This window comes from Taeniopygia guttata, chromosome 6, assembly GCF_048771995.1.
Source record: "Taeniopygia guttata chromosome 6, bTaeGut7.mat, whole genome shotgun sequence".
In the NCBI taxonomy this organism is placed as follows: domain Eukaryota; kingdom Metazoa; phylum Chordata; class Aves; order Passeriformes; family Estrildidae; genus Taeniopygia; species Taeniopygia guttata.
In genome coordinates this window covers 36,327,479-36,354,816 of record NC_133031.1, presented here as the reverse complement: position 1 = coordinate 36,354,816, position 27,338 = coordinate 36,327,479, and the positions used below count along the sequence as shown (strand labels likewise).

General features: G+C 52.6%; 1 protein-coding gene across 18 annotated transcripts in view; it reads right to left on the bottom strand.

Moving 5' to 3' along the window:
• The window catches only part of JAKMIP3 (Janus kinase and microtubule interacting protein 3), a 55,373-nt gene extending 28,035 nt beyond the window's left edge, over positions 1-27,338 (bottom strand). For 11 of the 18 annotated variants that reach the window (XR_012056784.1, XR_012056786.1, XM_072931379.1 and 8 more), the window contains exons 1-5: positions 27,163-27,338; positions 8,795-8,931; positions 7,461-7,650; positions 5,863-6,360; positions 307-522 (exon numbers count right to left, since the gene is read on the bottom strand). Coding sequence is in view for 15 of the 18 variants with exons in the window: in XM_072931379.1 (XP_072787480.1) it covers positions 307-522; positions 5,863-6,360; positions 7,461-7,595 (849 nt within the window). In the remaining 3 variants the exon portion in view is untranslated. Of the gene's footprint in view, positions 1-306; positions 523-5,862; positions 6,361-7,460; positions 7,652-8,794; positions 8,932-18,186; positions 18,224-18,286; positions 18,420-27,162 lie in introns of those variants that run through there. The other 7 variants (XR_012056785.1, XM_072931381.1, XM_072931382.1 and 4 more) reach the window with 4 other exon arrangements.

Here is a 27,338-nt window from a genome sequence, read left to right as displayed (position 1 = left end):
CAAACTAAGGCGGGTGGCTGAGCATGGTACGGTGAGGAAACGGAGAGAGAGAACAGAGGAATTTCACCCTGCTGACAGAACCAAACCAAACCGACCGGGAAACAAAACGACAGAAAGCGAAAGCTCTCCCATGGCGAGGTTGGGTTGGAAATCTCGAGGGTTTGGGCACGACAAAAGCCCGAGCAGGGCGCGGGTGCCGTGGGGCCCCGCACAGCCATGGGACAGCTCTGGCTCCGGGGTGCACTCATCAAGATTCTGTCGCTCGCTTGGGCGCCCGCACAGGTGAAACCACGTGGAAGTGCTTACAGGGCTTCCCGAATGATCTGAAGCGTCTCCTGCACCACTTGCATAAGGAAGTTCCCGCTTGGGGCTGCTCAGATGCCGGTCAGACTCTTTGAGCTGGGACAGTTGTTCATCTAAAGCCTCCTTTTGGAGCTGCAGTCTCTGAGCGTGCCCGGCTCGCACCCCTAACTCTCTCTCCAGCACGAAGACTGCTCTGTCCTTAAACTTAATCTCCTCCATCTACAAGGAGAACAGAACACAGTCACACAGGGCTCGGCAGCACCCGCAGCACCCCACGGCGGCACAGCCCGCTGCCCTGCCACCCCGCAGCACGGTGACGGTGACAGCGAGCCAGCTCTGCCCTCCTCCAGGGCCACGCAGCAGGAAATAAATCCCTCCTGCGGCAGGCAGCTTGCGCTGAAACCCTGGGACAGGGCCTGAAATCCTAGCACCACTGCAGAATGCCTTTAAAAAAATTAAAGCTTGACATTCACATCACACTTTGATTGCTTCACTCAAACACTTTAACGATTCTGCAGCATTTTGCTTGGATGTCAGTCTAGAAAATGTGGATTAATATTTTTTAAAGAAAAATATTGAAACCTCAGTATCCTTTAAATTTTCAAAATTCCTAGAAGAAATATATTAATTTTTTTAAAATTATTTTGTCCCAGAAATCTCCCTTGTGAGCAATTCCTTTTCCATGAGAGGTTTTACTTACACATAATAAACATTATGCAAAATCATGAAATGCTTAAATGACAAATGCCCAGTGACCTCTAACGCTCTCCTTCCCTGTTTGCCTGTGCCAGGGGCCTGTGCACATCCCATGGGATCAGCCAGGATCCGACCCCTGGGGTCTGGCTGGAGTCCACGAGGGTGGCTGGGTCCTGCCTGTGAAGGAATACCTGATCCCAGCCCAGCAAAGGAAATCCCTGGTCCCAGCCCATCTGATCCCAGCCTAGTGAGGGAAATCCCTAATCCCAGCCCAGCTGATCCCAGCCTAGTGAGGGAAATCCCTAATCCCAGCCCAGCTGATCCCAGCCCAGTGAGGGAAATCCCTAATCCCAGCCCAGCTGATCCCAGCCCAGTGAAATCCCTGATCCCAGCCCAGCAAAATCCCTGATCCCAGCCCAGTGAAATCCCTAATCCCAGCCCAGCGAAATTCCCGATTCCAGCCCAGTGAAATCCCTGATTCCAGCCCAGCTGAGCCCTGCCCAGTGAAATCCCTGATCCCAGCCCAGCAAAATCCCTGATCCCAGCCCAGTGAAATCCCTAATCCCAGCCCAGCTGATCCCAGCCCAGTGAAATCCCTGATCCCAGCCCAGCTGATCCCAGCCTAGTGAGGGAAATCCCTGATCCCAGCCCAGTGAAATCCCTGATCCCAGCCCAGTGAAATCCCTAATCCCAGCCCAGCTGAGCCCTGCCCAGTGAAATCCCTGATCCCAGCCCAGCTGAGCCCTGCCCAGCGAAATCCCTGATCCCAGCCCAGTGAAATCCCTGATCCCAGCCCAGCTGGGCTGGGGTGCTGCCCACAGTGCTGCCCACGCTGGACCCCACAGACACGTCCCCCACAGCACGAGTGGCACGGGCTGCAAGGGAGGCAGAAATCACACGCAGCCCTCAGGCTCTGCCTGCTGCTGCCAGGCTCCAGAAACACAAGGGGTTTGCCATCGGTTTTTGGGACTTCAGACATTTCAGTTTAAAGGTCAGTTTTTAAACCTGGCCTGCTTCAATAAGAACATTTTGCCTTGTAAGAGCTGTGCTAATACTTTTATCTCTGCTTTGTCTCTAAACCTGGAAAAAATGGCATAGGGAGCCAGCAGTCACTCCAAGGAGTGTGTTTGCAGTAAATGCCAGCCTGGCTCACCCAGGGCAGGCGCTGGCAGGTCACACAGGTATCAGGACAGCAAAATGCAGCAAATGAAAGGGATTTTGGGTGCCATTGACTAACCATCCTTTCAACGTCTGCCTGCTGACTTTGAATGAAACAAAGACAAAGCTCTGGAGCACCTGAGCTCTTTCTGCTAAATGCCTAATGAGGAAAAATCTAAATGGATGCACAGGTGAAAAGATAACACATCATTAAATGATTATTTGTTTAAAATAAGCAGAATATTGTGTAGTTGAGTCTTATTTATAGGGAAACAAAGACATATTACAACAAAGGCAACACATGAAATTGGGAGGAACAAAGAGATGAGAAAACGCAAAACATTTCACAGCACTTCACTAATGGTTTGTTTTCCAGAAAAAAAACCCCTAAACATAACCTTCATAAACCACAAGCAAACATCAGCATCGACATCTTCCTTCACCTGAGTAAATTCCCACACATGACACAGGCACAAGTTTGGTGCCTGCAGCCCCCAGACAGACAGAGACAGTGTGGAAACAGCAGAGATGGTATTTATTGTCTGCTCCAGAGCTGGGGAATATTGGTGAGTATTTATTGTCTGCTCCAGAGCTGGGGGAATATTGGTGAGTATTTATTGTCTGCTCCAGAATTGGGTGAATATCGATGAGTATTTATTGTCTGCTCCAGAGCTGGGGGAATATTGGTGAGTATTTATTGTCTATTATTTGACCTAGCAAATCCTATTTCCTCAGTTTTTCTCATTTCCCTGATAAAGGAGGTGGGAGTGAGGAGGCTGCAGTGGCCATGGCTGTGCAGAACTTCTCCTTCCTGACCAACCTAGAGTTAATGAAAGTTTAAATGCTCTTTTCCACACTGCATTTTGGCTCCCACTTAGCAAGCATCAAGGCCAGTTAAGCTTGGGGAACACTCCAGGCTGAAAGCTGCTTCCCTGGCTGTGCACACACCCAGCAGGGAGTGCTCCTGCCCATACAAATGGCATTAAACACAGCCATGCAGTATTTTCAGGCGGTTTAAAATGCACAAAGTGAAATTTAAGAACGGCTGGCTAAAATTAGCCATCCTCTGCGAAGGAGGCTGTAGCCACACGTACTCTTACCATCTGCAAGGGGATTTCTCCCTCTGCAGTGCCTGCCCTGAGGCTGTGAGCCAGCTGGAGGGGCAGAACTGAGCCAGCCTGGGCAGGCACAGACAGCACAGCCCCGTGTGCCAGCACAGCCCCGGGCTCAGAGCAGCCTGAGCACACCCCAAAAACACCCAGTGCCCCCTGTGCTGCCTGCAGAGCTGGGGGCTGCCAGCCTTGCCCCCGGGAATGGGCATCCTTTCCCCAGGGATAACTGCCCTGGAGCGTTGGGGGTTTATCTGGAGAACACCCAGATCACAGAGCCTGCAGTCCCAGCTGGGCCCCATCCCCAGCCCTGAGTGCCACCTCCAGAATTCCTGGGACACCCCCAGGGATGGGCACTCCAACCCTCCCTGGGCAGTGCCAATCCCTGAGCCCCTTTCCATGGGGAAATTCCTGCTGGTTCCACCCTGAGCCTGCCCTGCCCAGGCTGGGGCTGTCCCTCTGCTCCTGTCACAGACTGCCAGCCAGTGCAAGCACAGAAAATGCCCCAAAGCTGTGCCAGAGAGCCCCTGATTCTCTGTTACGGGGCACTGCTCAGCCCCTCATCCCCAACATCAGGGCCCTCCCCACAAGTGCCAGGAGCCAGCAGCTCCCACCAGAATAACTGAGGTGGGGTCCATGGAGCTGAGAGCACCTGAGCCCACCCAGGAGGCACTCAGGGTTTGCTAAAATCATAGCATCAGGTAATTTCATCGGTGCAGGGAGCCAACCTGATTCTTTCAAGCAGGAGCTGTAAAAAAGTTTGATTTCCAAAGGCAGTTTAGATAACATCCCCTTGAACCACTCTGTTCCCTATAAGTAAGACCATGTTTATTTTACAGCTTCTGCATTAAAGGCCATTAGCAGGGCCTTTCCATGTGATGCAGCAAGTTTATTTAGGATGCCCATTAGCCCTCCATTCACTGTGCTGTATGAAATCAATGCACCAGTGATGTATGGTTAGAGAAGAATGTACTTACACTGCAGGATATTTGAACAGCATCAATAAAGCAGTTGGTTATAAATGATTTTTAATATCCTCTTCATAAAAAACAAACTAATCTATGAAAAACCCTTAACAGCTAAAGTCTGAGAGAAGAGGAGGCTAAATGAAGGTAGGGGACGCTCCACTGCTGGTGTCAGTCCCCGCCAGGCCCTCTGGGCTCAGGTGATGCTGTAGCAGCATCCTCCAGGGTAGGAGGTCCTGCAGAGGGTCTCTGCAGCGTGGGCACACTGCCAGCCTTTGGTCTGGGGCCAGACTGCAAGCTCCTTGGGCATTTTAAATTTATTTAGAGGTTGGATAATGTCACCCTGTTCTTTTAAAAGTTTCAAAGTTCTTCTGAAAGTTTTCTATGCCTTCTGATGTTCACATATTTCTACTGGAGTTCTCACACACTGTTCACGTAAATAATGATTGTTTTGCATTCTTTGTGGGAGGAGAGAAGTGATGGGCTGTTGGTTTGACCAGTGTGGTTGGAGAGGTGGCACTTCCATCCTCCAATCCACGGTCACTTTTGGGATTCTATATATTGCAGAGTAAAAAATAAAGCTCTCTCTTGTTGCTCTTCTTGCATCTAACGTGTGTGTGTTATTTCCTGTCGTGGTAGGACAGGATAACAGCTAAGGGCTAATGACTTAGGAGGGACCTGACGGGTGTGTACCAGGACACTGAGTGCTGAAAAGCAGCATGGCAGACACAGAACGATGGTGACACCACGCAGATAGCGAGACAAGACCCAAAACACACATCAGGAGGGCATGGGTGCGTCCCCAGGCCCCTGGGCAGGGCAGCAGCAATGACCCCCTGAGCCCCACCAGGTGCTGGTGCCTGCCAGGCTCTGCTGCAAGGGCTTCCCTCAGAGGGAGCTTCCTCCCACAGGGAATTCCTCTTTTCCAAGCACCACCATCCTCCCAGCCCAGTGCCACACACGCCAGAGGAAATCCCCACAGCCACAGGCCAGAGGCTCTTGCCTTTGGGAGCGGAGCTGCAGCTGAGCACCGGGTGCTGGGTGGGGTGAGGGCAGGCTGAGGGTCCCTGTGGTTCAGGTGAGCTGGGCCAGGTGAGATCCCAGCCCCTGCTCAGGTGGGAGCCACACAGGAGCAGAACCAGCCCCCGTCCTGGGCAAACCACCACGCTGGGCATGGAGAGGGCTCGCCCTGAATGCCCTGCTGCGGGGGTGGCACCCAGGGGTGCAGAAAAAGAGCACTTGGGATTGTGTAAGCCTCACGAGGGGATGTTAATGGGAACCAGCAAAGGCAGGCAGATTGGGGCACCAAGGTGGATCAGGAAGGATCTGTTTCCTTGGTGAGGAAATAGGGGCATAACCCAAGACACATAACTGCAGTGGCATTCCCCTGACCAGCAAGGAACCTGAGGGCTCTTCGTGCTACCTTTGATGTGAACACCATCCACAGGCTCTCACATGGATAAAGAAGTTTCTCACAAAACATCCTAATACTTTTCAAAACCAGCTTGCCCTTCCTGCTGGTAACGCAAACAGAGCTGGAGCAGCCCCAGGGGTTCCACACCCGCCCAGCGAGCCCAGCACGGACATTTCCTGCCCCGAGCAGCGGTGCAGGAGCAGAGGGCGACACGTACCAGCCTGCGGATTTCCCTCTCGCACTCCCTCTTGATGCGGGTGATCTCCTCCTGGTGCAGGTGGTACACACTCCTGATCTCGGCTGCTTTCATCTTGTCAGCCTGGATCACCATCGTCAGAGCCTCCTCCACCTGCTTCTTGGCCCCCTTCAGCTCAGAAATTTCTTGCTGCATTTTGATTTTCTCCACCTCGAAGCCCTTCTTGGCCTCCTCCTTGGCCTCGGTGAGCAGCACCGTTTTCACCTTGTCGGGGCCCCCCTCACGCACGGCGTTCAGCAGGGTCTGGAGTCTCTGGATTTCATTGTCTTTAATTTTTATTACTCTGAGCAGCTCGGCTTCGTGCTGTCTCAGAAGAGTTTCTCGAACAGCTTGGAGCTCCTTCATTTTGTCTTCATGAAGTTTGACTTTGAGCTCTGTGACCACCACTGTGCTTTTATGCTGTTCGTGCTCCTTGATCTGCTTCACTTCCTGATTCTTCTCCCTTTCCAACTTGCTGACCTATAAGGAAAACAAAAAAAGTGAATTATTTTCAATCAACCAAACAATGAATACATATAATGATGTTGTTTAAAAATGGTAGAGATGACTTTACAGTGTTACACCTCAATGCTGGTGTGTCTGTGTCTACAAACTGGTGGTAGCACAGACCTTTCTTTCGCTGCAGGCTCATGTTTAATGCACATTCAGGACTCAGTCAGTACCTTCGGAGTAAGTCAGAGTCCTTACTTTATTCTGCAGAAGCTCTCACAGCAGATTACCCCCAAAATAAGGGAAACATCAGGTGCCAAGACCACCACTCTGGCCCGCTCAGGCACACAGGCCAAACCTGCATGTGCACAGGCAGGGCACAAAGAGCTCTGAGCAAACTCCTGGGAAGCCCCAAACAGCTGCATTTTACCAGATGCTCCTGAAGCGATGAATTATTCAGCAGAAATAACTCCCTGTACCTGAACACAAGGCTCAAGTGATGTTTCAATTTAAAACTGTGCCATAAACTCTAGAGAAGCCATGGCCAGAAGTGGCTGTGAAGGACAAGGAGAAGGAAAACAAAGTCCTCAGCCCTAAAGCTGCAAATGCTGCGCAGCAAAAAGATCAACAGATGTTCTATTTACTTACACCTGTGTGTCAGATTCATGGTCTAAAATGCCTAATAGTGATGCAAATTCATGGAAAAATGCAAACTATCATTTTGTCCCCGCGTGGTAACACTCTTCTATTCTGGAACCAAAAACTCCCAAAGTCTATCAGTGGAAAGTGATTTGGAGAATTGGGGAAAAGCCAATTAATACTCCGTGCTGCTGCTGAGGAGTGATCCGAGGGTGAGAGCTGGAAGCCCTCAGGGCTGAGGCTCCAGCCCCAGTCCCTCTCCCTGAGGCGGAGGCAGAAGCTGTGTCTCCCTCAGTTTGGGAGTCAGTGCAGGAGGCAGAGCTGAGGTTCAGCATTGCACTCCTGGCTGAGCACTGGGTTTGGAGGAGTGTGTGTGCAAAACCCAAACGCAATCAGCGTGGAAGGGGAAGAGAAGAACCGGCAGAGGGAATTCCGACATCCCGAGCTTTCCGCTGGACGCGGAACCGCGCTGACGGAGGGAAGGTGCCCACCTTGCTCTTCTCCTGCTGGAGCTCAATCTGGATGTCGGTGAGCTTGGCCCTGAGCTCCTCGTTGGCGGCCTGCAGGGCGGCCAGCGCGTCGGGCTTGTCCCCCCTGGCGCGGCTGCTGGAGCCCCTCTTGGCCATGGTGAGGGAGCCGGGCCCCGCTGCGCGCCGCTGGCCGCTCTACATCTTCCGGGGCCTGCGGAGGGACAGCGTCACCGGCCTGGCGGGACCAGCGCCCAGCACTGCCTGCTGGGGCTGCAGCCACAGCTCTGCTGGGCTGGAACTCCTCTGAGCCCAGCCTTGAGTCCAGCCCTTCCCCAGCTGACACAGACCCACGGCCTTTAAAGCCCTCCAGGGCTGGGGACTGCACAGCTGGGCTGGACAGCGCTTCCCATGGAGAGGTGTAGCCCAATATCCAACCTGAACCTCCTCTGATGCAGCCTCTTGGCCCATCCCTTGTTCCCTGGGAGCAGGGCCTGTCCCCCCGGCTGCACCCTCCTGCCAGGCACTGTCCTGCTCCTTCACCTGGACAGTTATTGTCCTGGGGTCCTGCTCCTTCACCTGGACAGTTATTGTCCTGGGGTCCTGCTCCTTCACCTGGGCAGTTATTGTCCTGCTCCTTCACCTGGACAGTTATTGTCCTGGGGTCCTGCTCCTTCACCTGGACAATCATTGTTCTGGGGTCCTGCTCCTTCACCTGGACAGTTATTGTCCTGCTCCTTCACCTGGACAGTTATTGTCCTGGGCTCCTGCTCCTTCACCTGGACAGTTATTGTCCTGGGGTCCTGCTCCTTCACCTGGACAGTTATTGTCCTGGGGTCCTGCTCCTTCACCTGGACAGTTATTGTCCTGGGGTCACACAGGGCAGAGAACATGGAATCCACACAGGGCAGGGAACGTGGAACCCACACAGGGCAGGGAACGTGGGATCCACACGGGGCAGGGAACGTGGGATCCACATGGGGCAGGGAACGTGGGATCCACATGGGGCAGGGAACATGGGATCCACACAGGGCAGGGAATGTGGGATCCACACGGGGCAGAGGATGTGGAATGCACACAGAGCACAGAAGATGTGGAACCCACACAGAGCAGAGGACATGGAATGCACACAGAGCAGAGCACGTGGAATGCACACAGAGCAGAGAACATGGAGCCCACACAGCACAGAGGAGGTGGATGTTCAGGAGGGACAACCACCCACCAGTCCCCAGCTCGGAGGCAGCAACCACTGGGAAGATTTTATTTCTATTCTATTTTCTTAGAATCATGGAATCACAGGGTGGTCACAGTACAAAGTTCCACTAAAAAGTGCTCAGATTTGGGAAAACATTTCCAACCTTTTTAAAGCGATGCTGTTAACGTGGGCAGCAATGCTCCTGGCTGGTGGCCCTCAGTGCCTCGGTCTGTGCCTCATGGTCCAGCCCCAGCAGAGGCACTGTCCCTGTCAGTGGTGGGGCTCAGCAGGTCAGGGCAGCTGCAAGGAGAGAGTAACCATGAGTGACAACAGCAAAACAGCAACAGAGCCAGCCTCCACAACAACATTGCAATAAAAAACTCCTGGCTTGAATTGTAACAGCAAAATCCTGAATCTGTCAGGGAGAAAAGAGCCAAGGGAGGCACCTGCTCTGGGGGTACAAAAATGGGATATAAGGCTGGGAGAGAGCTGGAGCCTGGGAGAGCTGCCAAGAGCAAGAGAAATCATGCAGGACATTGGGTCGGAGGGAAGGAGGGAGGCCGAGACCTAGAGAAACAAGTGGGAGAATAAAATAACATTCCTGATATTAACTGTCCAAAGCAAGGTGGTACAAACAATCTCAGTTCTGCTGTTACTCAGGCTGGTGCCTGACTTTGTAGCCTGGAAGTTTCTATAAAAATAAACATATTTGATTGTGCAAAGAAATAGAAATAAATTAAAATTTAAAGATATTGCCTGAGAAATCTATAACACAAGTACGTGTTCTTCGCATTTAAGATTCTTGCTGCTTTGTGTAAGCAGACACAACACACCAATGGAGATTTAAAACCCTCTTTCTTTATTGATAAAAAATGGGGCAGCCTGTAGCCACAGGCACAGAGTTGTACCTGCTGCAGCAAATGAGGCCTTTGTGCACATTACAATTATTTTCCTAGAGGAGTCCCTCCAAAGGCGGAGGCAGCATGAGCCAGGTTAGTTCACAGCCCGAGGAAGCAGCACAGCAAGCTTTAACTGCTTCCACAGGGAGGGCAGACACGTCACCATTTGAATGGCACAGGGATTGGAGAGGGGCATTGCTAAGGGATGCTTCTGACAGGGAGGGCTGAGAGAATTTACATCTGTGTACTTACAGAAAAGAAAACAGGAGCTGGCACCGGGCAGAGCTCACTGGGTGGGAGTTCTGTCTGAGGTCAGCTTGTAGAGCCACAGATCCTGATACTTACAGTGATGCAGCTTTTAAGGTTTCTTTACAAAGGCTTAATGGTAAGGATTGACACATTGCATGCCCAGCAACTGCTTAGATCCTTGAACTCCAACTCCAGCACAGGCTAGTCCAGAAATGACCACGTGCCCGCTAAACCATGTCACAAATGTCACAAATGTCACAAATGTCACAAAGTGCAGCCCCTGTGAGGAGTGGAGGGCCCGAGGAGGAGGCGGTGGAGCCTTCCCTTGGCACAGCAGTGGGGATGTGAGCGTGGGGAGGGTGGCAGAGCCCAGGGATGGTGCTGCAGCCAGGTGTATGTGTGTATATGTGTGTATATATACATATTTAGATACAGATCTGGTGCTGGGGCCAGCAGAGCTCAGCCCTGGCAGCTGCCCCAGCAGAGATGGAGACTCTGCGTTGTTATTCCCAGGGTAAGAATGGAAACAGGGCTGACCAGGGCACAGCAGCTCCAGTGCCAGCCAGGACCTTGTGTGTGTGCATGGGGACAAGTGCCATTGTTGGAGCCACCACAGTGGTGGCTTGTGCTCCCACAAGTGTGGCCCTGCAGCCAGAGCAGCTGTGTCTGCTGGAGCATGCCCTGGCCACAGCTGGGACCCGGGGCCAGCTGCCAGGCCAGCCTTGAAAGAATATTTATCACAAATACCGGGAGAAAATCACGCCACAGAAACACTCCCCAGCCAGCAGCAGGCAGGAGGAGACTCCTCCTGGGCTCAGGGACACAGAGCTGCTGCTCCAGGGCACTGGGGACACGGGGACCTCGGGGGGTGCCTGAGCACAGCCCCTCAACAGGGCCTGTCCCAAGCTCCCCCTCCCCACCGGGCACAGGAGACATTCCCTGGAAAAACAGTCACCTGCCCCCGGATTTTTCCTTTGTTTTCCCAATGAGTTACATAGAAGGGGCAGCTATCAGACACACCACCTTAACAGAGCAGAAAGGTCATCATACTTGTGATGCTGGGAGAATAGATTATGCATCTGATTCCTGGCAGGCTTGATATTGAAAACAGCATCAATAATGCATCAGAGCTGCCTTGAGCAGGGATCAACGCTGCCTTCGCCTCCTGACTTGCAATTCAGACATCAAGACTAATTGGGAAATGTGTTTTCTAGGTAGCAGTTACTGAAATGAATGTTTCACTATGCTTAAAAATAAGTGAATTAATCCCTACCCAGGGTACCAATATTTGAAAGCAGAACATTGTTCTTACAAATATGGAACATTTCCAACATCCACCCTGCGAGCACTGGTGTTCTCTGTTTTTGACAAATTGTTCTGATTTATTAGTTTAAACAAATCTTTTTGAGCCTCTGGTGCACCTTGAAATACTATAATAGAAAATGTAATGGCTGAGTTCCCACTTTTTCACATGAGTAATATCCATGTTCCATTTAGGACTGCACCAGCCTGTAGATCCCAATGCAGGAAAATGAGTTTTCCTCTGAAAAGGAATTTCATGCTATGCCATGCAATCGTGTCCCATGCTGGAGCTGTGCTCTGGGCTTTATCCACACAAACATTTGTCATATATCCATATAAACAGCGTATCACTCACTCAGCTGCAGGGTGAGAAGGAGACCTGGTGGGAATTGCATGGAAAAAGGAGTATTAAAAAATACAAGCAGTGTGTGAGACCCACCCCAGAGCTCCACAGAGGCACACCTGCCTGGTCCAAAGCTGCAGGCTCCCCACCCTGCAGAGCTAACACACCCTGGCACCCACAGCTGCCTGCTGCAGGGCAATCTCCATTTCCAGAAGGGAAATAAAAAAACCCCTCAGTGCTTCCCAGTGTGAAGTAAGCTCTGAAACCTATCCTTCATGAGATAATATCTGCTTTAAATCCAGAATAATCCCACCCCTCCTCCCCCAGCCCTGACATCGCTGCAGAGGAAGTCTAGCCAAAGTTTTGCTGAGGATTAGATCGATTCCAGCAGCAGCTGTAAGGGACACATGTCAAATCCCAACTGACCTGAATTTTTCCTCAGAGATTAATCCTTCCACCACTGTGGGCTTTAACTCACTGATATGTGGACCGTGTCCTTTGTGAGATCAACCCTCACAGCTCCCAGGCTGCTGTGGGCAGACTCCCCTTGTGTGTGAGCTTACCTGCTTGTGCCACACCTAGGGGTGGAAATCCACCCTCTGGCTCTTCAGCCTGTCTCACACGGGTTTTTTGGGTTTGGTTTTAAGTGAAACCATAGCTGGATGTCAATTATGAAGCTAATTATGGTTACAGGGAGCACCTGGAGCTGTGCCAGGCGGGTTTAGGTTGGAGCTCAGGGACAGGCTCATCCCCAGAGGTGCTGGCACTGCCCAGGCTCCCCAGGGAATGGGCACAGCCCCAGGCTGCCAGGGCTCCAGGAGGGTTTGCACAGCGCTCCAGGGCTGCCCAGGGGGGATTTTGGGGTGTCTGTGCAGGGCCAGGGCTGGGCTGGCTGATGCTGTGGGTCCCAGCCCAGGACAGGCTCTGAGTGGGATGCTGGCAGCCACGGCTGTGCTGAACCCCAGCAGCAGCTTTAAAGCAGGACACCTGTTTAATTGTGCAACTCTAAGGGCTAATGTGCAGGAAGAGCAATAATTAATGAAAATCAGGTGACTAGGTAGGAAAGTAATTTCTCCTTTTTCTCAGATGACCAATATTTAAGGTACAAAAATCCACTGGAGCTCCTGCAATAAACTCCAATGGCACAGCCATCCAAATTATCTGTTCAACTGCAGCAACTCAGCGTAATTTGGGGAGGCCTGTTAGTGAGGAATATATTTCAGACCCAATTCCACGAGTTTAATTGCGTGTCACTGCATTCTCCTGCTCACAAACAAGCTGTTCCAGCAATGCCACCCCTTCTCCCAAGGAATTCATGCCTGTGTAATTAACTAAATCAACTGTAACACAGATGGCATCGCACCATCCAACAGCACTTGATGGAAACATTTTAAGCATGTTATTAACATCCCTAAATAACTATTTAATACTACCTCTCCAACGCTCTTCGGCACCAACACACAACACAGCTGGATTTGAGGATGGAAAAGGCAGTATTTAATTGCTACACTCTTATAAAAGATTTTCAGTTCTTGGATTTATTCAATTTATAAATGAGCTTGAAAAATAACAGACTCGACAGTGGCAACAAAACCGCTGTGCTTTGGATTTCAGAATTAAGGTTAATTTCCAGACTGATTCATCATCATTAAATTCATCTGTGAGGAACTGGGCAGCAGGGAAAAACACTGATGGGAGTAGGAATCTTTCTTTAGGCTGGCCCAGACTATCCAAAAATTACATTTCTATTTGACAGTGTGTTTTACTTCTCAGTAGGTGTGTACCCAGCTTTAAACCAAGATAAAAATTGACATTTCACAGCAGCAGACAAGAATTTGAATGGAAAGTGGAATAATCTTCCAAACGTAAACAGCTGGGAGATGTCCATCAGGCTCTAGTGAAAAGCTGTTCCTGCAGCCTGGAAAACTGAGGATCAGATTATTTCAAACCTGATTTTTCATTACTAAATATCCTGGTTTAAATGACCTTTTTGTGAGACTTGCTGCGAGTCTCCTCCCCAATGCCAGCCCACCTCTGCCCTGTTACTGACGTGCTCCTCGGCTGAGAAACACAACAGCAAACACAAAGCAGCACCACCATAAATAAACGTAACTGGTGATTTGGGAAGGAAGCAGGAGCGTGCCCACACTCCCAGGGTGTGCTGTGACGGGGTGGCACCCACGGGGCAGCAGTGCCAGGGGTTAATTAACAGCATTCCTGCCCCTTCCAATCTCTGTGCCAGGGGTTAATTACCAGCATTCCTGCCCCTTCCAATCTCTGTGCCAGGGGTTAATTAACAGCATTCCTGCCCCTTCCAATCTCTGTGCCAGGGGTTAATTACCAGCATTCCTGCCCCTTCCAATCTCTGTGCCAGGGGTTAATTAACAGCATTCCTGCCCCTTCCAATCTCTGTGCCAGGGGTTAATTAACAGCATTCCTTCCCCTTCCAATCTCTGTGCCAGGCCTGCCCACCCTCACAGAGAACAATTCCTAATTCCCAATATCCCGTCCAGCCCTGCCCTCTGGCAGTGGGAGCCATTCCCCCTTCTCCAGTCCCTCCAGGCTCTTCTCAAAGTCCCTCTCCAGCTCTCCTGGAGCCCCTCTAGGCTAAATAAATATTTCCAACTATACAGAAAAGATCCATCATAAAAGGGTTTTATAACCAAAGCAGCCCCGGGAAGATGATGAATAAAATGCTAGAAGCAGAATGTTCTCCCAGCCGATGAGGCAGGAGGCCTGAGCAGCCTGGCAGAACAAAGCTCCTGTTTCCAGCAGAGGCAGGGCCACAGGTGGGCAGGAAAAGGCTGTGGGCACAGGGAAGGAGCTCAGAGCAGTGGGAAGCACTGGTGTGGCAGAGCCACGGCCCGTGCCCACGGGGGATGGAGGCACGGGGGTGATGCTGCTGCTGCTGCTGCCCCTTGCCAGGGCAGCTCTGCCAGGGGGCTCTGCACACACCACATGGGCACGGCTGGAATCCGATTGTTGCAAGCTGATTTGATTGGAGATGCTGATGAACCCTGGAGCCAGCGTGCCTGGTGTGCAGACAGCACTGCCCTGCAGCCTCCCCGAGCACATCAGCAGGGCTGTGAGGCTCCTGGCACCATGGCACACCCAGGGGGACAAAAGGCAGCTTCACCCTCACTTGAACAATTCCAGTCCAAGTGCCCAGGCTGAACAAGCTGCCCAGACAGCTGTGGCTGCCCCAGCCAAGTGCCCAAGCCAGGCTGGACAGGGCTTGGAGCAGCCTGGGACAGTGGGAGCTGTCCCTGCCATGGCAGGAGTGGCACTGGGTGGGCTTTAAGGTCCCTTCCAACTGAAACCATTCTGGGATTCTCTGATCCATTTCGCTGGGAAAATCTTATTTTCAACACAAGAACTCTATAACCTTTTTTTTTACCAAGAATAACAACAACAACAACAAAAACCCAAAAACCAAACCCACAAAAACAAGCCCCAAAAACCAAAACCAACCAAACAAAAACCACACAGAAAAGAAAAAAAAGGGGGAAAGAGGAACTTCAACAGCTGCCTCAGCTTGTGCTCTCCATTGGTCACTAAAATTGAGTTTCAGAGTTCACCTCTGGGGCCAAGTGACTCATTCCCAAGTGGCCTCTCCCGGCTGATGCCTCCTCTTGGGGAACCCTCCCCTGCAGGAATTCCCCCCAGATGTGCAGAGGAGCAGGAGAAGCACCGGCCCCGCTTTGCTGTGTGACATGTGCTACAGAAGGAGCCGGGAAAGCATTCCCAGCCCGGGCTGGAGGAGCTCAGAGCAGCCCTGTCCTGCACTGGGTCAGTGTGGCAGCTGGGTAATCCGGGATTTCAGGTCAGCAAATCTTCTCCAGCCTTTTGGCCTTCTGCATTTCCTCCTTCAGGGCTTCAGGCCCTGCGCTGATCCTCAGCCCAGGAGGGGCTGTGCCCGTCTGGCTCCGGATCCACTCCTGATCGCTGCTCCGGGAACGCTGCACTGGGCTCGGCCCGGCCGGGCTGGAGGAGGGGATGCGGAGGGATGCTCCAGGGATGTGTCCCCCAGCCCGAGGGATGCTCCAGGGGATGCTCCCCGCGGGATGTGGCCCCCAAACCAGAGGGGATGCCCGAGGGATGCTCCCTGCAGGGATGGGTCCCCAAACCAGAGGGGATGCCCGAGGGATGCTCCCCGCGGGATGTGTCCCCCAACCCCAGGGGATGCTCCCTGCAGGGATGTGAGGGTGCAAATCTGGATCTCAGCTTCACAAGGACACTTCAGGGTCGGAGCCTGCTGTGATTAACGGCTCGAGAGCTGTGGAATCACAGAAATCTGAGCTGGATGTGGCCCACAGGGACCTCTGAGCCCAGCTCCCGGCCCAGCCAGGGCACCCACACCCCACCCTGTGCATCCCCGAGACACGGAGCAGTGGGATGGGAACAGACTCCAGCACGCCAGGGATGCAAACAGAGTCACTGCTCCAGGGAGGAGATTCCCAGCTGAGAGCTCCAGCCCAGAGCTTGGGCTGGCACTGTTTGCTGTGCTGGTGACCTGGTAAGGGCAGGACATAAAAACCTGCTGGTAACAGAGGATTATGTAGGTCAATCAGGAAAGAGGACAAGGCAGGCAAAAGAAAAACAAACAAACAAACAATAACCTCAAATTAGAAAAAATAGGTAACTTAGCAACACAAAATTCAATCCATGAAAGCACAAGATAATCTACATTTAAAAATACAGTTTGACATATCCTGCAGACAGAGATTTAGGAGGAAAGAGCAAGTCATCACTGATGACATCTGTTGTGCACACAGCAATGTAAATAAGGGATTCCAGTGGCAGGAGATGTGAAATCAGAGGAAAAGCATTATGATACTGCTGAAAGCTAAATGGTATGTGCTCATTAATCCACTCAGATTCTCCTAAATGAAACATAATAGGTGCAACCAGGTAATAGAAGAGTGAGGCTCTGTGATTTTTTGGAAGGACATTGAACAGGAAGTTATTAAATGATTGATACTGTGTAGGTGAAAAGGATGTTCCAGTTACTTTTTAGTACTAATGCAAGAACAAGAAACCACCCTGTGGGCACTGGCAGGAAATGAAATGATTTTTCTGGGGGCAAGATGAATCTTTGACTTGGGATCACACCCCACAAACCCCGGGAGCAGCTGCCCATCGTTCTGCTGCTCCTGGGGCCAAGCCAGCCTGGCCAGGAGAAGGCAGGAGCTGAGTCCCTGGGGCTGGGGACAGCCCCCAGAGCCCAGCCCAGCCCAGGCCATCACCCGAGCAGGCCAGGACCGACACTCCCGGTGCCTGCACTCTGCCCTTGGGGACAGCATTGCCCTCCTTATTTCACTGCTCCTGTGCTGAAGCCACAGCTCCTGCTCTGCTCCTGCCCGGTGCAGAGTGGGAGGGACAGAGGTCCTGGTGGCACAGCTGGGAGAGCCCTGATGGCCAGGAGGAGAGGGAAGAGCCCCGAGGCTCAGGAGGGGCCCAGTCCTGCCAAGGGCAGTGATGGAGGCACCATCCCTGGAAGTGTTCCAAAAATGCAGATGTGGCACTCAGGGACGTGGGTTAGAGGTGAACATGGTGGTGCTGTGGGTCAATAGCTGGATCTGAGTATCACCAAGGGTTTGTTCAACCTTATCAATTCTGTGATTCTGTGATTGCATGATTCTGCTCCATCCCTCAGGGATGTCAGCTCAGGCCACGGTGACCTGCAGTGGTCAGGCAGCTGGAGATGTGCTGATTACCCACGGATCAGCAACGCCACAGCTCCCAAAGACACCGAGTTTTTAAAAACTTTTAAAAGCTTATTAAAAAGTACAAGGAAAACATGTCTAACAATAATAACAACTTCGGATTTGCTTTAAAAACCAAATCTGCAATTGAAATGACCACAGATACACTGGAAACAGTAGTCCAAGAGCATTTTTCTGTCTAGATAATACATATCTTGGCAGCATTTCAACAGAACTAGAATTACTTTCAAGTGTCAAATGCCACACTTTACTGGTGCTCAGGAACAGCTCCTGGGTCCCTGTCCTACCAGCAGCTCTCAGGAAATGTTCCCATGTCCCTGTCCTACCTGCAGGATCTCAGGAACTGCTCCTGGGTCCCTGTCCTACCTGCAGCTCTCAGGAAATGTTCCCGTGTCCCTGTCCTACCTGCAGGATCTCAGGAAATGTTCCCGTGTCCCTGTCCTACCTGCAGGATCTCAGGAAAGGTTCCCGTGTCCCTGTCCTACCTGCAGGATCTCTGCTGTAAGGGAACTCTCCTGTCTTTCCTTCAGCAATCCCAGCTCCCTCCTCCCTGTACAAATTCCTCTGGATTTGACACCCAGTTCCGTGGGCTAGAGGAGATAAAAAAGCTCCAGGACACGATCACCCGGGGCCGTGCATCTGCAGCCACGGGACCGAGCCGGTGCAGCCCCGGGGCTGGGCCCGGAGCAGCCTCCGTGCCGGGATATGCCGGGATGTGCCGGGATGTGCTGGGATGTGGCGGGATGTGCCCGGGATGTACCGGGATGTGGCCGGGATGTGCCGGGATGTGCCCGGGATGTGCCGGGATGTGCCGGGATATACCCGGGATGTGCCGGGATGTGCCGGGATATGCCCGGGATATGCCCGGGATGTTCCCGGCATCTGCCTGGGCACAGCCGTGCCACCCCCACCCTGCGGGCCACCAGTGCCGCCGCACGTTCCCGCAGACGGCGTTCATCTTACAGAGCGCTTTAAGGAGATTTTAAAATAATTTCAGGGAGAAAAGCAGCCGGGCAGGGTCCCGGGCCCCGCTCACCTCTGGCCCAGCTCCGGCGGCTCCCGGCCCGGCACGGCTCGGCTCCGGCTCCGGCTGTGACTCAGCAAAGAGCCGCTTTTCCTTTCCAGCTGGAACTTACCAAGCCCCGCCGGCGTTCCGGGGAGGATCTGCTTCCCGAGCCGCCGCTCTGCCAGCCTCTCCCGAGGGGTTCCACCGAACCCTCCCCGCCTGGTGCATTACAGCGGGAAACGGCGTCTCGGGGAAAACAAACCCGAGGGATGCGCGGGAGGGATGCGGGGAGGGATGCAGGGAGGGATGCGGGGAGGGATGCGGGGAGGGATGCGGGGAGGGACTCCGGCCTCCACCTGCGCTGCGGGAAAGCACCGGCACGGCTGATGCCAGCCCGGAGCGAACAGCCCCGAGCGGCGGTACCGGTGCTGGGATGGACCGGGAGCGGGAAAGGGAGCGGGGATGGGAACGGGGATGGGGATGGGAATGGGAGAGGGGATGGGAATGGGGATGGGAATGGGAACGGGAACGGGGATGGGAACGGGGATGGGAATGGGAATGGGGATGGGAACGGGAATGGGAATGGGAACGGGGATGGGAACGGGAACGGGGATGGGAACGGGAACGGGGATGGGAACGGGAACGGGAGCGGGAGCGGGGATGGGAACGGGAACGGGGATGGGAACGGGGATGGGAATGGGAACGGGGATGGGAACGGGAGCGGGGATGGGAATGGGGATGGGAATGGGGATGGGAATGGCAATGGGAACGGAAAGAGGAACAGGAAAGGGAAAAGGAACAGGAATAGGAATGGGAATGGGAATGGGAACGGGAACAGGAATGGGAGTGGTAATGGTAATGGGAATGGGAATGGCAACGGGAACGGCAATGGGAACTGGAACAGGAATGCAAATGGCAACAGGAATGACAACAGGAATGGGAACCCCAGCCCGGCAGCCCCTGCCCCTGGAGCCCCGGCAGGCTGGCAGGGATGCCAAGTGCCCCACAGTGAGGCTGGCTCTGGGAGGATCCCTCCCACCTTTCCACAGGCTGCAGGATCCCCCTGCATGGCACCAGGCAGGGAAAGACTCCTCACCCCAGCCACAGCCCTGAGCCATGGGGCAGACCCCACCGTGTCCCGGGCTCTGCACTGCACAGCACAGAGGGACAGCCCGGGGGTCCCTGAGCGGGGTCTCAGGTGAGCCGGAGGGGCTGAGATCCCCTCTGCCAGGCTGAGCCCGCCTGGGCGGGCAGGAGCACAGGTACGACCCAGCTGGGCGACCTGCCGTGGCACACCCCGAGCTGACCCACCCCAAAACCCCCCCAGCCTGCCCCAGGGTATCCCCCAGCTCTGGCACCAGCCCACAGCTGGGCAGGTGTCTGCAGAGTGGCACAGCTCCAGGCCCAGCAGCCCAGGCTGGGGCAGTCCCATCCTCGGCACACAGAGACACGGCTCTGTCTCTGGGGAGAAGCACAGGGAGAAGGAGAGAAAACAATCTTTGTCTCTGCTCCTTGGTTCTCCCCATGTAGGATGGGGTTGGAGATTGTTCACCTGCAGGGATGGCTGGGTTGGGTTCTGGGGAAGCTGTTTGGGGTCAGTGACCAATGGATCCAGCTGTGTTGGGCTCTCAGCAGAGTCACGGGTTTGAGTTAGGTAAGTAAGAAATAAATATATAGAACAAAATAGTATCTCTTTAAATAGTATATTAATGTAATACAGTTTTAATAAAGCAATCCTTCAGCCTCCTGCTCTGCAGCAGACATCATCATTTCTTCCCCGCTGGGGCTGCCTTTATTGCTACACCCGTGTCGGACACACGGACACTGTCCTGCCCCTGCTCACCCTGCCCTGCCCATGGCATTTCTGACCAGAGAAAGGCGAGTGCTCAGCCCGTTCCTGTGGCCAGGGAAAGCTGGAAGTTACTTCCAGAATGACCCAGCCAGAACTGCTACAGAGTCCAGCCTGTGACAAATTAGCAAACATGTCCTTTAATTACAGAAAGCTTTTCCCTTCCATTTTTTAATTAGAAGCGAGAATGCAGATGCCATTTACATAAAAGGACTGTCTTATTTTCCTTCCTGTGCTGGCACTACTGAATCTCAAACACATCCTGCAAATTTCCATGGATTTAACAAAGTCCTCAAGGTTACAAAGCTTCTGAGCATCAGGTTTTGAGATACAGGGGGCTCCAGCAGCAGCCAAATGTTGGTGCAGAAGAGATACAGAAGACATACGTATAGAAGAGATACACGGAGAATTCTGACATCTCTGCAGACATAAATCTGCTCAAACCACTAAAATATTAGTGACCATCAGGTTCAGTTTTCAGGTGTGAATGAATGAATAGCATCTCCTTTAACAAGAGAAATACAAGGTGCAGTTGAGAGTTTTAGAATGGATTCAATGAGAGAATGAGTAAGAAAGCAGAAGAATGAAATTTTCATGTCATGCGGGAGACATGAGGTGAATACTTCAATCAAGAAACAATAAAACCAGAAAAAAAAAGAAAATCAATATTAGCCTGAAGCGCTAGAGAATCCCAATTTAAAAGAGCCTCCAAAGCCCAGGGGAGCAGGGCTGGCTGTGCTCCTGCTGCCACAGCTCCTGCTCACAGCAGCTCCCTGCCCTGGCCTGGCTTCAGAGGGGAGGGGGCACCAGCCCCGACCCCCAGGGACAGAACCCAGCAGATCACACACCAGCCACACTCTGCGAGGGGAGACAGACCCCAGAAACTGAACCTCTGCATCCCAAACTCAGCCTTTTCTTGTATTTGTTAGATCCTTAAAATCCCCGCCTGGTTTGGCTTGAGAAGGAGCTCAAAGCTCCTCTCACTGCACCCCTACCATGGATTCCAGCATCCAGCCCCAGTGTCCAACCTGCCCTTGGGCACTTCCAGCCCACGCCATGGGCTGGGAGGAAATAAATCAGAGGGGATGGCAGTGAAATTCCGTGTTTGGAGCTGAACAGGGCTTTCAGTGCTCAGTTCCCTGCCTGCCCTGCTCCCCCTTTCTCCAGGATACAAACCAGAGGGGATGGCAGTGAAATTCTGTGTTTGGCACTGCCCTGCTCCCTTTTACACCAGGATACAAACCAGAGGGGATGGCACTGAAATTCTGTGTTTGGCACTGACCTGCTCCCCTTTACTCCAGGACACAAACCAGAGGGGATGGCAGTGAAATTCCGTGTTTGGCACTGCCCTGCTCCCCCTTTCTCCAGGACAAGCCTGTCCCTGGCAGCCCCCGGGGGACCCCAGGGCGCTGCTCAGCCCCTGCACAGCGACACCTCCCTCTGCTCAGTGCACTGAGGAAACAGAGCTTCCCTCGCTGGAAAGGGGCTTGTAGCAATCAGGCTGTGGCAGCAAACAGGCTGTGGTAGCAATCAGCCTTTGGTAGCAATCAAACAGGCTTTGGTAGCAATCAGGCTTTGGTAGCAATCAAACAGGTTTTGGTAGCAATCAGGCTTTGGTAGCAAACAGGCTGTGGTAGCAATCAGGCTGTGGTGGCAATCAGGCTGTGGTAGCAATCAGGCTGTGGTGGCAATCAGGCTGTGGTAGCAATCAGGCTGTGGTGGCAATCAGGCTGTGGTAGCAATCAGGCTTTGGTAGCAATCAGGCTTTGGCAGCAATCAGGCTTTGGTAGCAATCAGGCTGTGGTAGCAAACAGGTTTTGGTAGCAATCAAACAGGTTTTGGTAGCAATCAGGCTGTGGCAGCAAACAGGTTTTGGTAGCAATCAAACAGGTTTTGGTAGCAATCAGACAGGTTTTGGAACCCAAGCCAGGCTCAGGAGCAGCTCCCCAGGCACGGCTGAGCCCGGCACAGCCGCTGCCGTTGCCATGGAGGCCAAAGCTGCTGCTCCTCTGCCTTTTCCTTTCCTTTTCCAAAAAGGGCAAAAACTGCTGCAGATCAGTGCTGAGCTTCCAGAGAGCTGCCAGGGGCTGTGGGCACAAGGCAGTGTCTGACACACAGGTCACAGAATCGTTCAGCCTGGAAAAGCCCTCCCAGCCCATGCAGTGCCACCCTGTCCCCAGCCCTGAGTGCCACCCCCAGGTGACACCTCCAGGGATGGGCACTCCAAACCCACACAGCTGCCGGGGCAAACATCCCTGCCTGGAACATTTTTTGGTGATGGATTTATTTCTCAATCATTTTAGTCAAAACATCAAGATGAGAAATTGAGATGCTGTCAAAAATGAAAGTGAAATGTTTTAGAATGGCATTTGAATTTTTAGAAGCACTTATGTTTAATTAAAATCAAGAATTTTAAAGGCCTATTTTGCAGCTGGAGCCCCTCTGGAGCCAGCCTGGCACACCTGGGGGGCTCACCTGGAGAGGAGCAGCTCCAGGGCTGGAGCCCCTCTGGAGCCAGCCTGGCACACCTGGGGGGCTCACCTGGAGAGGAGCAGCTCCAGGGAGAGCTCAGAGCTCTGCCAGGGTCTGGAGGGGCTCCAGGAGAGCTGCAGAGGGACTGGGGACAGGGATGGAGGGACAGGACCCAGGGAATGGCTCCCACTGCCACAGGGCAGGGATGGATGGGATATTGGGAATTGGGAATTCCTGGCTGGGATGGAATTCCCAGAGCAGCTGTGGCACCCCTGGATCCCTGGCAGTGCCCATGGCCAGGCTGGACACTGGGGCTGGAGCAGCTGGGACAGTGGGAGGTGTCCCTGCCAGGGCAGGGGTGGCACTGGGTGAGCTTTGAGGTCAACTTTGAGGAAAGCTCCTTACTCAGCCAGGAAGGAGGATGGGGTTTTTGTGTTGTTGCCAAAGAGAAGGGAGCTATAAATGTTGTTCTTTCTCCTTTATCATCGCTGATGACTTAGCATCAAATGCTAAAAATAATTTTTATGCCTCATCTTCAAAGTCGATGTGTTGCAATTTTTTAAAAAAAAAAAACCAAAACAAATCCTATATCCCAGCAAGAATATTACAAATATTTCAGGGTCCAAATGAGACTTTCTGAAGAGGTGCTGCAGGGCTGCCAAATGGGACATTTGACACAGAGCTTTGCTCCCTGAGTCCCTCCCAGGCTCTGCTCAGGAGGGGACAAGAGCTGAGGCAGTGGCACAGCTCTGAGGACAGCTGCCCTGGGGTGCTCAGCACCACTGCCCCAGGGCACGTGTGGGGATCTGGGGCTGCAGAGGGACTGGCACAGGCTCTGATCTCCTGGGGACAGCCAGGTCTCCACTCCCATTTCTGGTGCTCAATTCACTTTGTTGTCAGCCAAGGGCAGGACAGAAGCCAGAGCCAACAGTGGGTTTGAGCAGGAAAACACAACAGCAATGAAATAACAACTGCTGGAACAAATGACTCCTAGCAGGCCTGTGTGGCTGATGGCCTACATTTGGATGTAACAAAACTGATTTGGGTGATAGAGAACATGGAAAAACATCTCAGGAAATCTTACTCTGTGGGAGCCAAGCCAACTTGGAATTCAGAGCTCCAGGGAAACTGGAAGGCCCGAAGTTGGCAGGCATGTTACTTTAAACAGATGAGTGTCATTAATATGAAATAAGCAGGTGTGAAATAACGTTGCTAAAGCCACAGGTACAGCCCCCAGCAAGGCTGGAGCCCCCTGCCCACAGCCAGGGCTCACTAGGCACCGACCCTCCCGGTGCCCACGAGAGCACAAGAGCACCTCCAAACCCCGTCCCGAACAGCAGCTGCTGTTTTAACAGCCTTGGATCCTTCTCCTGCCAGGAATGTGAGCTGGGGCACAGAAAAGGCACTTCTGCAGCTCCAAGGACCCTTTGGAAGAGTCCCTGCTGGCACAGGACCTTGTCAAGGTCGAACTGAGCAAGAGCTCCAGCCCAGGGTCTCCAGTGGATTTCGGACAGCCAGGACCCCACAGCCTGCTGCTGGCCTGGGTGTTGGGGAAATCCCTTTGTCCTCCTGGCATTCCCAGCCTTTCCCAGATGTGTCTCCTCAGGCACAGCTGAAATCCATTGAACCTCCTCTCTGCTCCACACCAGCAGCAAATAACAAATCCCTGATCACGTCTGCCTACAGAGCTGCTCGGGAATGAAGAGATGTTCAAAAGTCTGCCACCGTGTCACTCTCCATTAGAGTAATTTCTGCAGAATTCTGCTCAACTCTGAGACCTTTGGGCCTTTATTTGGGCACGGCACACTTGGCTGTAGTTGGAAAATCAGGAATTAGCTTCCCAGTGCAATGACTAGAAATGGATTAGCATTTTGTCAGTGCAGCAGCCAGCAGCCACTGCTCTGGGAGAGGGAAGCTCTCCTCTCCTCTGCATGCAGGTACCTGCTCCTGGCCCACCGTGGGCAAAGAAAGGATCCCACGAGTGATTTTATCTGGATTTCTGAAGTATTGGCTAATATTTCTCAGCTTTTACCATAAAATATATTCATACAAACGTTCATACGTGTCTTAAAAATGTTCAGCGCTGTTAGAGTCTTGCTGGGTTCTAATCCTACATCCCAGTCAACCAGGATGTGTAAATTCTTTAGGACTTGCTTTTAAATTTTTTTTTCCATTTAAGCTGAGCCTCTGTTCCTGATCATACATGAAGAGCTGCAGCACAGAAGGTGACAAGCTGAGAACACTTGTTTTAAGGGAAAATGTTAAAGATCATTATTTAAAGGCCTTCACTTGTTAACATTATTTTGCTGATGCTACTTTGAATTCAAGCCATCTGCAATAAAAAGTAATATTATAGAGATGCATTTTAGGGAAAAAAAGCAAAGTTTTACTCTTCATGTAAACTGACAGTGCGCTGGGAAACTTGGTGAAACTTCACCACGTGGGAGGTGTTGACAACTGAGCACATACCAAGGGAAGGATTTACAGGCACACAGTTCCACAAATACATCCCAGACTGCTATTTGTCAAGACAACCCATGAGCCTTCAGCACATTCTTTAAAGCCTTGTTCAAGTGGGGTGTTATTTTCTCCATCAGGGCCTTGGTGACAAATGCAATTTCCTCTGGTCAGGTCGCTCTTGTGGCCTCGTGCTGGTGCCACTGCAAACCCTTAATCAGCACTGCAAACACTAAAATTCCCACCAGTCTGAATTTGCAGGTGAAGAACAAGGGTTATGGGTCAGGAAGCTGCCGGGAGCCAACACAAACCAGGTAGAAATTGCAAAATAAAGTAATCTGAGAAATGTTCAGTTTCTGAGCACATAGGGAGCACCCAGCAAGCCCTTGCACAGAGAGGAGCTGGAGTGCAGAGAGGTTTCTGCACTCAGGTAAGGGTGCTGCAGCCAGCTCAGAGCCCAGGCTGACAGCTGAGAGTCTTTCTTGCCAGGAAATTACTGTTCTGTACTGCACACGTTTCCCTGGCTGTATCACAATGTGTGAAATAACAGGCAAAAGTCACTTTGCGACTCCAATGTGTTTTCTAATTTCTGTCTCCATTTTTAGCAGTGCCAGTAGAGGCATCCCATGAACTGAAAGGAAGAAGAATCTGGATGAGATAACTCACATTTAAAATGACCGGGAGAGCAAGCAGCTGGGAAGAAAAATAAAAGAACTTTCTTTTGTTTAGGTTAACTAGCACAGAATAGCATCAAAAGCCCAGAGTGGCTTGGGTTGTGAGGGCCCTTAAAGCACATCCCATTCCATCCTACCATGGACAGGGACAGCAGTGTCACCCTGCCAGGGTGCTCCAGGGCCCATCCAGCCTGGGGAGCCTGTTTCCCATCAGGACAGCACTGCCATGGAGCAGCTCTGAGCCAGCCTGCTTTCCCTGGGGACAGCACTGCCATGGAGCAGTTCTGAGCCAGCCTGCTTTCCTGTGGGGACAGCACTGCCATGGGGCAGCTCTGAGCCAGCCTGCTTTTCTGTGGGGACAGCAGTGCCATGGAGCAGTTCTGAGCCAGCCTGCTTTCCTGTGGGGACATCACTGCCATGGGGCAGCTCTGAGCCAGCCTGCTTTCCTGTGAGGACAGCACTGCCATGGGGCAGTTCTGAGCCAGCCTGCTTTCCCATCAGGAATCACTGCCATGGGGCAGTTCTGAGCCAGCCTGCTTTCCCATGAGGACAGCACTGCCATGGAGCAGTTCTGAGCCAGCCTGCTTTCCCCATGAGGACAGCACTGCCATGGGGCAGCTCTGAGCCAGCCTGCTTTCCCTGGGGACAGCACTGCCATGGAGGCACTTTGAGGAACCTGCTTTCCCATCAGAACAGCACTGCCATGGAAGCAGTTCTGGGCCAGCCTTGCACAGGGTTCAGCAGACAGGAAACACCCAAATCAGCTCCTCGGGGGCACAGACACAGATTGTTTGTCACAGCAATTCAGCAGGGCGAGTGCCACCCCAAACACCAGCACCTGCAGAGGAGATCCAGCAGCAATCTCTGGCATTCCAGCTGCATCACACAGGACAGAAAATCCTGAGGGACACAGGGAGCAGGAAGGTGCAGCTGGGCCCCAGTGCCAGGCAGAGCCATCCCCCTCCTGGCATCGAGAGCAGAGCGTCGCAAATCAGAGCCGTGGTTATCAGCAGCCGGAGAAAAAACCTCAGACACAGAATGCCAACAGCACCCCTGCAAACGGAGCCTGCACAGCCTTTACAGCAGAGGGGTCACCTGCGGCAAACCTGTCTGTCTGTCTGTCTGTCTGTCACACATTATGTCCGTTTCTATACATCCATCACACAGGTAAGCGCTGATTAATAAGCACTAATTAAGGAGCACAGTTAGGCGCTCATTAGCACAGGTAGACGCTAATGAAGAGCACGGTAGGCAGAAAGCTCACTCCCTCCTGCTGCACACCGAGGGAGCCCTGCCTGCACTGCACTCCAGGTAAAACCTGTAGGCTGCCCGAGCAGACACATCTACAGAGATGTTTACGATCCACACTGCAAAAGGCTAAAAAATAATCCATCCCTGCTGCATCTGCTTCTGTTTTCTCTCTCTGTCCTCTCAACAGCGGCATCAGATGAGGAGTGATGCATCAATTGGTCCAGGGAAGCACGCAGAGGACAGAGAAGGGAAATAAACCAAAAAACACTAAAATCCCAGAAGCGTAGAGTAAAATGTGCTCACCACGTAGCCCGAGCGCGGATCCGAGTGTCGGAGGAGCTAAGGACGGGTTTGGCCGGCAGGATGCGGGATGAGCTCAGTGCCGGCAGGCTCAGCCATTGCGGAGTCACTGCAGCTGCGGGAGCGCGTCAGCAGCGCTGCTGATCCAGAGCCCTCCCATCCTTCAGAGCCTTCCCTTT